A 14,283-nucleotide genomic window follows, 5' to 3' on the forward strand; every position below is an offset into this window, starting at 1 on the left:
AAATATATAAGAGGAACAATCAAAGAAATTATAATTAAAGTGACACTCGATGTTGTTAAATCAATGTTAATTGCAACTTGCAAGAGGGAGGGAGCAAAACAAGGTGGCTTTATTTGGTAGAAATTCTATATTAATTTTAATTTGCTTATTAATAAATTTACCTTATTGGCAATGAAAAATTAAAATAAATTTACCTTATTGGCTTTATTTTCTCTTTTCTCTTTTTTAATTATTTTTTAATAATTTAAATATTTAATTTTTTAAATCGATTAATTTTAAAAGTAAATTCAATCCAAATAAATTAAAAAATATGAATAATTAATTTTAAAGACTAATTATTTTTTATCAGAAAAATTAATATAATATATCATAATTAATTTTAATCTCTCTAATTAATTGTGAAAATAAATACCTTATTTGCTGGCATGTCTAAAGTGATGATATGCTTTTAATTTTTTTTTATAGGCCACCAAATAAGTACGGCTACCTCCACACTATTTATTTATTTATTTATTTATTTATTTGCTGCGTTCTCTCGAGGTCTCCGGTCGTTGTAAGCTACCTCGTACCGCTTCGCCAGCTTTATAAATCCGCTCCACCGCTCCCCTTCCCATTCTTCCTCTGCCCTCAAATTCTGCAACCTCCAAAAAAAACCCTGCCGATTTCCAAATCCTCCTTCTCCTCCTTTGGAAAGAGACATATCTCTCCATCTTTCTATAATTTCGAGTTTTGTGGCTTCCTCTTCCACCTCAAACCACGTCTTGGGCCTCGAAGAGAGTCAAGGGGAGGGCGGGGAACGGCAGGGATCGAGCGAGAGGACGGCCACGGAGGCGCGCTGCATGTCAGATTGCAGTAGCAGCGAGGAGGGATACTACGGAGGATTCGGAGCGCTTGCCAACCCACTACAATGGCCGCAACTCAGGAAAAAGAGACGCCTTTCTGCCACGCTGACGAATCCCATGTCGTCGGCGCCAAAGGAGGAGGAGCCGTCTCTCGTCCCGTCCGACGAAAATGGGCGTCGGAGCCGGATCGCGAGAAGCGCGCCGAGGTGCCGCCCATCGAGGTCGTAGCCTCGCTGATTGCTCCGGTGGAGGATATCCAGGAGACCCCTTCTGTGCCGACGTCCTCGAAAGGTGATCTGCTTTTTTTTTCCCTCGGAAACTTCCCTCTTGTTACGTGCTCTTACTTTTTGTTGTTTGGACTCTTACTGTGCTGATGCTGAGGAGAGGGAGAGCAGTGTGAAAGAAGATGACAAAGTTCCATTAACTTTCATGAATAGTGGGATGGGACTCCATCTCGCATAGTTATGCAAGAAAAACGTGTCCTTGAACAATACAGTGCCACGGGGGAAAGGCACCAGAAACATTGGTGGCCCTCTTGAGTTTATAATTTATTGATTAGGTACTTTTTGATAGGAGTTTTGCTGATAATTCCGAGAAAGATGATATGCCAAGAGGAGGATGATACCATTGATTTTATGGTGGTTATCTAGTAATGGATGACTATGGAACAACATGCCAAACAATGAAACAGACCAGTCAGACGGCATATTCAAAGCGGAAATAGGATTTTCCACTATATGATTGTAGGTTATGCTTGGATCATCCTTCCGTTTGCTAAACTAGCAGCCTCAGATATTCACAAATCTCTTTCAAAGTTAAATGAGCTGACAGTATATTATAAATTGACGACTAGTTGATAATATAATATGCCAGTTGTACCTTTAGTTTCATTCTAAGGCTGAGTAGTTATGCTAGATGCATCTGTAACTAGTTGTATTTACAATTATAAAATCCCAGTAGCTTGATGTTCACAACATCTGTATTGAGAACAACAACAATAATCAAACTCTATCCCACTAGATGGGGTCGGTTATAGGGATCTTTCTATGTCATTGGATTCTATCGCCCATTACATCATCTTTTATATTTAAATAAATTTTATTTTATTTTATTATTGCTGATCAAGTCTTTTTTAATCTTCCTTGTTTGATGCGCATATTTGTTATAGTTTCACACTGTCTAATTGAAATATTTATTAGTCGTCTAACTATATGTCTGTACCATCTTAAACGTGTTTCCTTGAGTTTTTTCTTCAATAGCGTGCAATCTCGATTTTATTTTTAATATATTTTTTTTATCCTGTCTATCTTTGTATGTCCACGCATCCACCTTAACATCCTTATCTTTGCAACTCTCATCTTCTGTTCATGTGCTCGAGTTATAGCCCAACATCTAATTTCACTTAACATAGTAGGTCTAATTATTGTTTTGTAAAGTTTTTCTTTAAGTTTTAAAAGTATTTTACGATCACATAGAACACCTGATGTTTTCCTCCATTTCAACCATTTTGTTTGTATTCTATGTAAGACTCTTAATCCCTCCATCCTTTTGCAAAAATGATCCTAAGTATTTAAAATTATAGTTACAAATAACTCATCATCTCTTATTTTAACAACTGTCTCACTACATCAAATATTACTAAACTTAAATTTTATATATTTTGTCTTTATTCTACTAAATCTAAAATCTTTCACTTCTAGTGTTTTCCGTTAATATTCGAGTATAATATTTACTCATTCATGTGTTTCATCTATCAAAATAATATCATCTGTAAACAACATGCTGTGGTATCGTATCTTAGATGTGTCTAGTCAGTTTGTCCATGATTAATGTAAAAAGATAGGGACTTAGCGCTAATATTTGATGTAACCATATTTGTATAGAAAACACTTCAGTTAATTTGTCTGAAGTTTTTCACTCTTATCATTACATCCTCATACATATCCTTAATTAATTCAATATACATTATGCTAACGCTTTTCTTTTTTAAAATTCTTTATATAATTTTTCTTGGTACTCTATAATAAATTTTTCTAGATCGATGAATGACATATGTAAATCTGTTCTTGATGCTTTTTAATTAGTTGTACGAGAAGATGTATAAGCTTTTATTATCGACCTTTCTGACATAAATCCAAATTAATTTTCGATTACTGTGGTCTCCTTCTTAGTTTTTTTATTATTATTTTTTAAAATTTTATGGTATGACTTATTAGTTTAATACTCCTATAATTTACATAATTTTGTGCATCTCCTTTATTCTTATATAAGAGAACTAAAGTATTTACCCTCCATTAATCGAATATTTTTTAATTTTCAATATCAGGTTGAATAACTTTGTAAGTCATTAAATACCTTGTTTCTTTATACACATCCATATTTCTATCAAAATATCATATGGTCCAATTATTTTTTCATTTTACATCCCATTTAAAGCTTGTTCTACTTATGAAATTTCAATTCTACGATTAAAATTTAAATTTCTATATTTATTTGACCTACTTAAATTACCTAAGTTAAGTTGGTCAGCTAAATATTCATTAAAAAGTTGATGAAAATAGCTCTTCCATCGCTCTTTTATTTCCTCATTATTTACTAGTACTCTATTACATTCATTTTTAATATTTCTTATTTGAATAAGATTTCTTATCTTTCTCTCTCTTACTTTAATTATTCAATAAATAATTTTTTTGTATTCAATTTTCGATATAAGTGTTCAAAAATTTCATTCTTAGTTTCATTCATTGTTTTTTTGGTTTCTTTTTTGACTACTGTATATTTTTTAAAAATGTTTCTCGTCCTTACAAGTATATAATACCTTATAAGTTGTTTGTTTTCCTTCACTTTGTACTTTTTCATTTCACCACTAAGATTCTTTACTTAGTGGTCACGTCCTTTTGACTCATCGAGTATATTTTTGATTATTATTTTTAACTTTGATAACATCTTATCCCATATGGTATTCGAGTCATCATATATTTCTCTTAATACTTGTACTTTTACCCTCTCTTTAAATTTGATTTGTTTCCCATCTTTTAACTTTCATTATTTAATTTTATGAGTTGTGCATATTTTCCTTCTATTGATACTATATTTGAGGCGTATATCCAATACTACTAGCTTATATTGGGCATATATATTTGAGTCGTGTATTCATCTAACCCTACTTGAGGTGCATATATATTAATTATATTAATAGTTTCTTTCGCCACCACTATTTTAAGAGCTATAATACTATTCCTCTTTCTAACTACTCCTACCATTTCATTCTTTAACGAACTATAAACAACAATACTATTCCATTTTTTATTTTACTCATTTATGTGTACCATAACTTAAAATTTGAATTCTCTATCATCTTGTCTTCTCTCCTGTCCATTTTGTTTCTTGTATATATAAAATATTAATTTTTTCTTAATCATTGTATCTACTATCTCCTGTACTGAGAATACAAGTATATAAATAACTTCATATTTTTTCTTATGCTTATTCAATGATTTTTATTTTGACTTCAAAATACAACAAAGTTGGCATGTGTTCCATATGAAACTATATGAAACTCCCTCTGTACTTTTTGTCTCCGTCGTATAACCTATTACATATTCATCTTCTTTGGCTGTAGCTTTTGACAAGGCTGTAAAAAAATTTAAAATGATGTAAAAAATAAACAACGTTAACTTCCTGAAGCTGGGGAACCCATAACCTCTTCTTTGAATAATTATTTAAGCTTTTTCTGCAAGCCTAGCATTGTGTATGCTGCGAACAATTAGTTTTCCTAGTTGATCCAGCCTGTGTGATTTTTCTTGTGGTGATGGAAATGCCATCAGAGTGCCCCCGTCCAAGATGGTAAGACACTGAAGAATTTTAACAATGTGAACTATGGAGCATCAGTTCCTTTCACAAATGTTTCTTTGGAAGAAGGAAAGTCCAATGCCCTTGTTCATTTACAAGATGTTTTATATCCGAGTAAGTGAGCAATTTACTGATTGGACCCGAAAGTTAAGTCTTGCAGTGGGATGCCATTGGATAAGCCAAGAAAATTCTTCTTCTGGTTGTTTGTTTGTGATTTGAAAGTTGCAGTTGTTTCTCCTGACCTGTATGATCTTAATCCTGCCAAGTCATACCTCTTGTAATTCCTGGGATGTGTGTTGACAAATCCAGTGAAATGCTTCATTTGGTTATCTTAGATACAAACTTTTCTTGATTTTTTTATTGCTATTTGTTAGAATTTTCCTTCGTTGCTTGCTTCATGTTGAGTCTTGTTCCACCTGTATGCATATTTCTCTTGCTCATGATAATTGGTTCCTCATCTTTTATCCTTAGTTTGATTCATAGATGTCCATTGGTCTAACAGCAGGAATTCCAGTTATGATGCGGGCTCAGACAAGACACCCTCTGGATCCATTATCTGCTGCTGAAATATCTGTTGCAGTGGCAACAGTTCGAGCTGCTGGAGCAACTCCAGAGGTTTGCATTATATTATTTAGATTATCTGTTTGGTTGATAAATATTTGCTTTAGATGGATTATTTGGCATTAAGAATTGAACTTTTGCTGTCAGGTGAGAGATAGTATGCGGTTCATCGAAGTTGTACTGTTGGAACCAGAGAAAAATATTGTTGCACTGGCTGATGCTTATTACTTCCCTCCATTTCAACCTTCATTACTGCCCCGAACTAAAGGCTCTCCTGTCATCCCCAGTAAGCTTCCTCCTAGGAGGGCACGGCTTGTTGTATATAACAAAAAGTCAAATGAGACAAGCATTTGGATTGTTGAACTATCAGAAGTGCATGCAGCAACTCGAGGTGGCCATCACAGAGGAAAAGTCATCTCATCTGAAGTTGTTCCTGATGTCCAACCACCTATGGTATGTGTTTTTTAGATGTTACCTTGATGCATTCTTTATTTCAATAGTAGGTGATGGCTACAACTTTCTTATGAACCCAACAGGTTGCCCAGCCGTAACTTTTTTTTATGCTTCATTAACTTTCTTAAGTTTCTGACTGCAACTTTTAAACTACCAAGTTTTATAAAACATGGACAGTGAGCTGCAGAAGCATTGGAAACTCAAACCAAGTAACCTTCTTTGCAGACATAAGTGCAACCAACATTTTAAAAAGGAAAAAAAAGGCTAATATAGAGTATTAACTTAACTGTTTGGTGGAAAATCTTTTCTACTCATCATTTTGTGTAGAAAAGTAAGCATCACATAAAAGTTCGTTTCAACTGTCTCTGTTAGTGCTACAAGCTGTAATAATAAAGGCCTTTCCAATGTGCGTGCAGGGCCTGGCAGGTGCATGCAGGGATTGATCTGGCCTACTTTTCTGCAATGCTCATGCCTGACCTGGCCCAGAAGTTTGTTGTACTGATGAACTGATTGTAACCAGGATGCTCTAGAGCAACCTTATTTCCATCAAGGTTTGTCATTTGAGCGATGACAGAGTTGTGTAATAATTTCCATTTGTGCTGTGGAATGAGACAATTCGATCCTCATTGCCCTGACTACACAATGACAGTTGCATTGACTTACTATTAGTTAATGGGTCACTTATCTGATAATTTGAAATTTGTCGTTCTCCCTTATTTCACCATCTGACTGATCATCCATTCCTAGATATCTCTACACTACATGTGTATTGTCTGTCTTTCCTTCATTTGTGATTTTTGCATCTTGTGACCGGTATATGCAAGCTGCTAGCATGTTGTGACCAGTATACTAGTATATGTAAGCTGCTAGCATGCCAAATAGTGCATGCAAGTCTTTGTGCATTGCATGTTGTAGGTCTTGCTTGGCGGTGAATGGAAGCACACTTTGGCTCTTGATGATTTGTGGCTCTTGGCTAGTCTTGCTCTATGTATTTGACTATCGCATGTTGTGCATAAACAGATGGCTCAACAGCAACTGCAAATTTCCTGATTCATAGTTTTTAAACCAAATTTCATGTCTCATTGAGAATCAACTGCAAAGTCATTCAGAATGGATTACCAAAATCTTGAAAGTGAGAAACTCAGTTTGGGCTCTTGCTAGAATGAACCCTGGATTTGATAGAGTGAGCCCCTGCCTTTGCCACGAACCATGACCAATGGATGGAGATTGATAGGTTACAAGTAAGATAAAGTTGGCATTCATGATTTGTAAGGTTTTTAAAGCTGGTTCACCTTGACTCTTTCAGAATTCATAAATTAGTGTTGTTATTCTTGACCCCATGGATGCCTAGTTTGTAAATAATACTGGGATGGATGACCTTACAAAGGGTAATATGAGCAAATAAGCATAGCCCATAGGTAATAGGTGAACTTATCACATTTTCACTTGTTAGTGGAGTTGCTACTGACATATGTAGGCTTTTGTTATGCCATGATATTGTGTGGTTGCTTGCATGTTCTGAACCAGCTTTTTCTGTCTTATAACTTGGATTTTAATGAGCCAATGTTATTCAAAATTCAAATGTAGGATGCTATGGAATATGCAGAATGTGAAGCTGCTGTAAAAAGTAATCCTTCATTCATAGAGGCAATGAGAAAGAGAGGGGTGGAGGATATGGATCTTGTAATGGTTGATGCTTGGTAAGCCAGGATATTATTGCTAAAAAACAATGGGAGAATAACCTTATTTTAGTTTCCTTGTAATTAACTATATTTTCTATTGACTTGTGCGACTAGGTGTGTTGGTTACTACAGCGATGCTGATGGTCCTAGTCGAAGACTTGCAAAACCATTAATATTTTGCAGAACTGAGAGTGACTGTCCAATGGAGAATGGTTATGCACGTCCAGTTGAGGGCATTTATGTTCTTGTGGATATTCAAAATAATGTGGTTATTGAATTTGAAGACAGAAAATTAGTCCCTCTACCTCCAGCAGATCCTTTGAGGAACTATACTGCTGGAGAAACAAGAGGAGGTGTTGACCGAAGTGATGTGAAGCCTATACATATTCTTCAACCTGAAGGTCCAAGTTTTCGCATTAGTGGTTATTTTGTGCAGTGGCAGAAGGTACTTTGTGCTTGTATCACATATATTCTAGTCAGTTTATGACTCTTTAATTTTTTGCCAACATTATAGTTGATAAGCTTCTCTTCTGTTGCTGACAGTGGAATTTCCGGATTGGCTTCACCCCGAGGGAGGGATTGGTGATACATTCTGCGGCATACATTGATGGTAGTCGTGGAAGGAGACCTATAGCACACAGATTAAGTTTTGTTGAGATGGTAGTGCCTTATGGAGATCCTAATGAACCTCATTACCGAAAGAATGCATTTGATGCTGGTGAAGATGGCCTAGGAAAAAATGCACATTCTCTCAAAAAGGTTATAGAAACTATCCTTACAAAATTGGTTTCATAATCTGTTGATGGCTCTTGCTTTACTTTATAATTTATTTGTTATTCCAGGGATGTGACTGCTTGGGCTACATCAAATACTTTGATGCCCATTTTACAAACTATACTGGTGGTGTAGAAACTATTGAGAATTGTGTATGTTTGCATGAAGAAGATCATGGAATCTTATGGAAGCATCAAGATTGGAGGACAGGCTTAGCAGAGGTTAGGCGATCACGAAGATTAAGTGTGTCATTCATATGCACAGTGGCCAACTATGAATATGGATTTTTCTGGCACTTCTATCAGGTAGTTGATTTTACAACTTGTACTCATTGTCCTAGACTTGTAGTTGCTAGAGAGATGAGATTGTTTCTTTCTGATACTTCAGCATTATAAATTTCTGAATGTCCTAGCCCTTATCTCCTTAGCCATCTTTTGGCTTGTTGGCTGATTTTTCTTTGATATTTCATGTTTTTTTGAAGCATTTTATAATGGCTAGGGCTATAAATGAGCTCTAACCAAACTTTATATTGTTCAAAATTGTTTGGTAAGGGCGACTGAGCCAATCAAACCTAGAACTAACCAAGCTGTTGAAATAGGTTTTCAAGCTTGATTTGACTTGACTTATATTTTTCATCTCAAGTTTGGTTTGAGCTTGGTTTGTTTAGATGTTATCAAGAAACTTTTACATTTTTAAGTTTGTTTGGTTGGATAATGAGATTGACATTACACATTGTTTGAATTGTTTTGATTTTTTTGTTTGTTTATTTATAGATTTGATAAGAGCTTTGTTAAGTAACATGGTTCACAAGCTTTGTTCATGGATATTGTTCATGAATATTCTTCATGAACAATTCTCAATCTCTACTTTTATCGTTGTTTATGCACATTAATGAGTTGAACATGTGTTTTAAGTTTGTTCATTTAGTTTATTGAGTTGTTCAAATTTATTCATTTAGTTGACCTTGTTGAACAAGCATAAACAAGCTCTCATCTAGCCAAATCCCTTGCTAATGAATGTTTGGTTTGTTTACAGACCTAATAATGACAACAATGCTTTACACTCACACTGAACGAATAATATGCATAGCTATAATGTGCTGGCTTGACCTCCTTTTGATGGTCAACGGGGACTAATGTGATTCTGCATTTATGGAGTGTATGCATGCATCCAAAACAATGCCAGTAAATCTATGAACATTAAATGAAACATTCACATACATGTCCATTGGCTACTTAACACGGAGCATATTAATAGTTTGGAATAAGCTAACAGTGGCTTGAAGGTTCTGCATCAAGGATTCTTTAATTTGTCTTCAAAGAAATTTTGTTGGGAACACTGCAGTTGAAAAAGAAAAATTGCAGTGTTGAGGGTAGAAGAAGATCAAAGAATACTTAAATAACTGGGACAATAGCATTTATGACACAACAGATTAGGATTTTGGTTTGTGTGTGCATAAGTAATGCACTGGGTAGAATACTAGGATCAGTTCTAAAAGTTCCTCAAATAAGAACAAATGTTTATTCCTCAATATTGATGGAATGAATAGGTTAAGATGACTACTGGATTTCAGATGAATTATTGAGTTAACTAGAGTTAAAAGTGTTACGGGTAGAGGAAGACCAAAGAATACTTAACATAAACAAAGATATGGTCATTCCCTGTTGGGCCATAAAATTTGTTGCAATGGTTTATTGATGGATGCTATGTTAACTCTTATCAAATTTGTTATATTTTGGTGAACTACAGTCTGTATTCTGAACTAATGCATTTACAATTATTAGGTTTAATAAATTACACTGAGCATATTTCTCATCAGAAATCCTGCAAAAAAACAAAAATGCACCTCTCTTGGAAAATAACCTCTAGTTTTTTTTGCTTGTGATAACTATAACAATATAAAAAAGAAATTATGCCATAGGTATTCATGGAGATGTTTACATGGTTAGTGCTGCTGAGCTGATTAATGATTTGAACGTGAAGTAAAAACAAACTTTTATCCCCATTTGCATTCAGAGTGATGTAGGCATCCACAATTCTTTGTTCATTTTTCTTTTACCAAAGCTGGAAGAAAGTTTGTTATTCTGCTGTTTGTTTCTCTCTTTTAGTTCACTCAACAATGGAAATACATCATTTGATCTTAAATCACAGCCCTCTTGCAAATTCATGCAGGATGGTAAAATTGAGGCTGAAGTAAAATTGACTGGAATCTTAAGTTTGGGAGCATTACAACCAGGTGAATCAAGAAAATATGGTACAACAATTGCTCCAGGACTATATGCACCAGTTCATCAGCATTTCTTTGTTGCTCGTATGGATATGGCTGTTGACTGTAAATCAAATGAAGCCTTCAATCAGGTTTTTTTGTTTTCCATTGATCTGCAATTTTCTTCCTTTATTTTTAATATGATTTTACAAAATTTCTCTATAGTACTGATGCATGTTTTTTTAACCATCTCTTAAAGTTACAATAAGCACCATATATTCAATTTATTTTTATTGAACTTCTTGGTTTACATTCATCTCGGTATGTATTTCTGACCACTGTATTAACTGAGAGTAGTCTCACTTCTGTTAGTTTTCTGGTTGTTGCATGAAAGCTGACAACTATTTAATTGGTATACTTTCAGACCCAAGAATGTGTTCTAGTATTCTGATTCATAAATGATATAACTTGTAAGATAGACCTATGTATTATAATTTCTGAAAATATGAAATATTGAATGAGTGGATAGAAATAGGAGATGGACAAAAGAAAATTGAAAGTAAGCTTTATAACATAGTGATTGTTTTCATACAATATTTTAGATTGCTTAGTGATGGCTCTTGTTTGTTGGTCCTATCAAATATAGGACTAGTTGAGTTCAGTACCTATTGTCATCACAAAGCTTTGCTATTTAACTTAGTATATTGTCAATATATACTATGTACGCAATGCATCTATATGGGTGTGAACTAATAACTGAAGCCGATTAAGTAGCATGTAAAGTACGAGAAATTTTGTTCACATGGAAGTTTAAGCAGTGTTACTATTTATGAGGGAGGGAGAAGAATGTTTATAGGAAAGAAAAGGACTTATCTTGTGACCCAGGTTCTAGAGGAGAGAAAATTCAAAACTAAAACAAAATATGTGGCTATAAGATGGAACCCAACCAATGGATATTCATTCTTCAAAGTTATGAAGCAAAAAAAAAAAACCTCAGAGTTAGTAGAATGCATGAGCTAAAAAATGAAGTCTGATGTAGAGAAGTCTTGAATACTGCCGTATGTGGTATTTGTGGAATGACAAGAAGCTTAACTGTGGTAAGGCTGCTGCAGCTGATTTCTTCAACCTTCGTATCACATGGCGGTGAGGCACGATCTCTGCAAGGTTCTTTCCTATTTTTTCTATGTTAGTGCTGAGTGGGACATACATATTGATTTATCTGATCAACTTTTCAGTATGAAATTGTTGCCATAATATTAGTTGTAATGCAGAATAATTACTGCTTGTCCACCGATGAGACTACTGCATCCAAATGGTTAAAATGATTATATTGGAATTTAGTAGTTGGAAAATCATAATCTCGGTTTGTCTATGTATGCTCTATTTCATTTCTAATAACGAATAGTTTCTAGTATATTTCTAAGCTCTACACGTGCATATATTTATCTTTCTATATGAAATATCTACAATTTTACTTTTGAGAAACTCCTAAAGCTATATACAATTTTGGTGCACTTGGTTTTAAACAGTACAAATGATAGGGGCAGTCATACCAAATACATTTCCTGATGGTTTGTTTTTTTTCATCAGCATATTAGATTATTCTATTTTTTTTGGTATGACAAACTAGATATTGTGTGGATGATATATTCTCTTTCCTGTAGGTTGTTGAGGTAAATGTCAAAGTCGAAAAGCCTGGACCCAACAATATTCATAATAATGCCTTTTATGCTGAAGAACAACTTCTCAAATCTGAGTTGCAGGCAATGCGTGATATCAATCCTTCTTCTGCACGGCACTGGATTGTACATTCCTCACTGTTTTATACATTGATATGTCCTTATTCGCTTATTGAATTTTTTAAATGCTTAAAACTGCATACTATGTGAGGCGCTGTCACTTGTCCTAAATTATTTACAAGTATCAAATTATTACTTAGTTTTTGGACTCTATTTAGATGAGAACAATCATCACAGTAGATGAAGAAACTAATGCCTGTACAAGTTGAACTGCGATGACAGTAAATTATGTTCATTGTTTGTTGATGTTGCTATTTAGAACATCTCAGTTATCAACAAGATAGCTCCATTCAGTTTTTATAGCATTTAGGGAATGAAAGATTTCATAGATTATGGTACATCTTAATGAGACCGCTTTCTGCCACTTACGATTTTTTATAGTTAATATTTGATTACCTTTCTTACATCAAACAATTGGCATGTCTTCTATTCGGAATTACAGGTACGGAACACTAGGACTGTGAATCGAACTGGTCAACCTACTGGCTATAAGCTTATGCCTGGCCCCAATTGCCTTCCATTAGCTGGTCCAGAGGCAAAATTTTTGAGAAGAGCTGCATTTCTAAAGCATAACCTTTGGGTTACCCCATATAATCGTGATGAGATGTATCCAGGAGGAGAATTTCCTAATCAAAATCCGCGTATAAATGAAGGACTTGCTACTTGGGTTAAGAAGAATAGGTCACTTGAGGAAACTGACATTGTCCTTTGGTTAGTTCCCTTCTACCTTCTGTTGTTTGTATGGCTTGACATTATTAAAAAAATTTCTTAAACTTTGTTACTTAGAGACAGGCTAGTATGCATGATCTTTGATTAGGGAGAGTTGTTATTTTGTTCTGCAGGTTGGCTACTCTTCTTACTGATGAGTTTTGATTACAGGTATGTCTTTGGAGTCACCCACATCCCAAGGTTGGAAGATTGGCCTGTCATGCCTGTTGAACGCATTGGTTTTATGCTCATGGTATTGCTGCTTCTACTTTACATCTCCTGATCCTTATGATTACCTTGGCCATCTTCATTTCACATTAAATAGCTTTGATAGAAACAGACTTGGTCATGTTTCACCTTTATCGACGAAGTCTTTTGTTATTTGTATTTCTGATTTCACCTTCTACAAGCAAAAGCTTTCATAACTAGGTGTCAACTTTGCTCAATATTACTAGAATTCTGTAGTTGTTTGCTTCATCTTTTATTTTTTCAGTCTTGTTATCTAGACAATCAGCATCGCTGCTACTAGAAAATTACATTAAGCAAAAGATCCTGTGAATCTAGTTTGCACTTTACATCTTTCTTTATTCATTTAAAAAAAAATCATTTTCGTTTCTCTTCTTGTTACTTGGCCAATGTTTTCTTGAAACTAACCATCCACTGAAACAATGTTTACCTAGCTTTTCGATAAAGTGAAAATGCCTTTACTCCGAGTTCATAATTAAAGTATTGAGCTGGATAAGAAGTTCCTCGGCTTGCTATAGCTGTGTAATTTCCTGGTAGATTATCTCTTTGCATCCACTGTATGTGTTATAACTATTGATGGATGGAAATTAAGGTCACCAACCTACAATTTTTTGGTCTTAAAGGGGATGGTTGTCTTCTACCATCACTAATTGCCAGTTCAAAACTTTTGCAGCCTCATGGTTTCTTCAATTGCTCCCCTGCTGTCGATGTGCCTCCCAGCGTCAGTGAGGTGGAGAAAGAGAGTGGAACATCAAAGTTGATGCACAACACACTTCTTGCCAAGCTCTGACAGAACAAGTCGAGTAAATTTCTCTATGTAACTTCAGTATCTCTGTGCTTTGTTCAAACTTAAAACCTTGCACAGTTAAGAAAACTGTCTGTGAATAATCATGGATTGCTTTAAACTTGTTTAATCGCTTTAGTAGACTTGGCCTTCCAAAATCACAACAGGTTGATCATCCTTTGTGTGGCTCATTAATCTCATCTTCGAATCATATGTTTGGCTGTGTCAATCTGATATTCATCATCATATTTATACTTTAGACCACATTTACTGTTCAGATGATTTGTGGATCCTAGTTTGGTGGATAACAAGACTTTTGACGTTTCAACTGGTATTCTTCCTTCATGCATAGAGTATGTGTGGTCCGATTTTTTTT

General features: G+C 34.7%; 1 protein-coding gene across 2 annotated transcripts; it reads left to right on the forward strand.

The window, feature by feature from the left end:
- The first annotated feature begins 632 nt into the window (after positions 1-632).
- On the forward strand, positions 633-14,167 carry LOC141821778 (amine oxidase [copper-containing] zeta, peroxisomal-like). 2 transcript variants are annotated; one of them, XM_074709138.1, is made up of 12 exons: positions 633-1,133; positions 5,197-5,309; positions 5,403-5,708; positions 7,296-7,408; positions 7,505-7,835; positions 7,934-8,149; positions 8,233-8,469; positions 10,337-10,522; positions 12,035-12,175; positions 12,612-12,880; positions 13,049-13,130; positions 13,797-14,167. In XM_074709138.1, the coding sequence occupies exons 1-12, from the start codon at positions 908-910 to the stop codon at positions 13,911-13,913; spliced, it is 2,337 nt and encodes a 778-aa protein (XP_074565239.1). In that variant the 5' UTR covers positions 633-907; the 3' UTR covers positions 13,914-14,167. The 2 variants fall into 2 exon arrangements, with proteins under 2 accessions (XP_074565239.1, XP_074565240.1); XM_074709139.1 differs by having other exon boundaries at positions 5,200-5,309.
- The last annotated feature ends 116 nt before the right edge of the window (positions 14,168-14,283 follow it).

This window comes from Curcuma longa, chromosome 2 (assembly GCF_044706935.1).
Source record: "Curcuma longa cultivar G26 ecotype Majalengka, Jawa Barat chromosome 2, ITB_CL_G26_1.1, whole genome shotgun sequence".
Taxonomy (NCBI): domain Eukaryota; kingdom Viridiplantae; phylum Streptophyta; class Magnoliopsida; order Zingiberales; family Zingiberaceae; genus Curcuma; species Curcuma longa.

Bases quoted from the DNA above. Each gene is read 5' to 3' on its own strand.
- LOC141821778 (XM_074709138.1), top strand. From the start codon at position 908: ATGGCCGCAACTCAGGAAAAAGAGACGCCTTTCTGCCACGCTGACGAA. The intron at 7,836-7,933 runs GTACTTTGTGCT...TGTTGCTGACAG, and splicing joins ATTTTGTGCAGTGGCAGAAG to TGGAATTTCCGGATTGGCTT. The intron at 13,131-13,796 runs GTATTGCTGCTT...AAACTTTTGCAG, and splicing joins GCATTGGTTTTATGCTCATG to CCTCATGGTTTCTTCAATTG.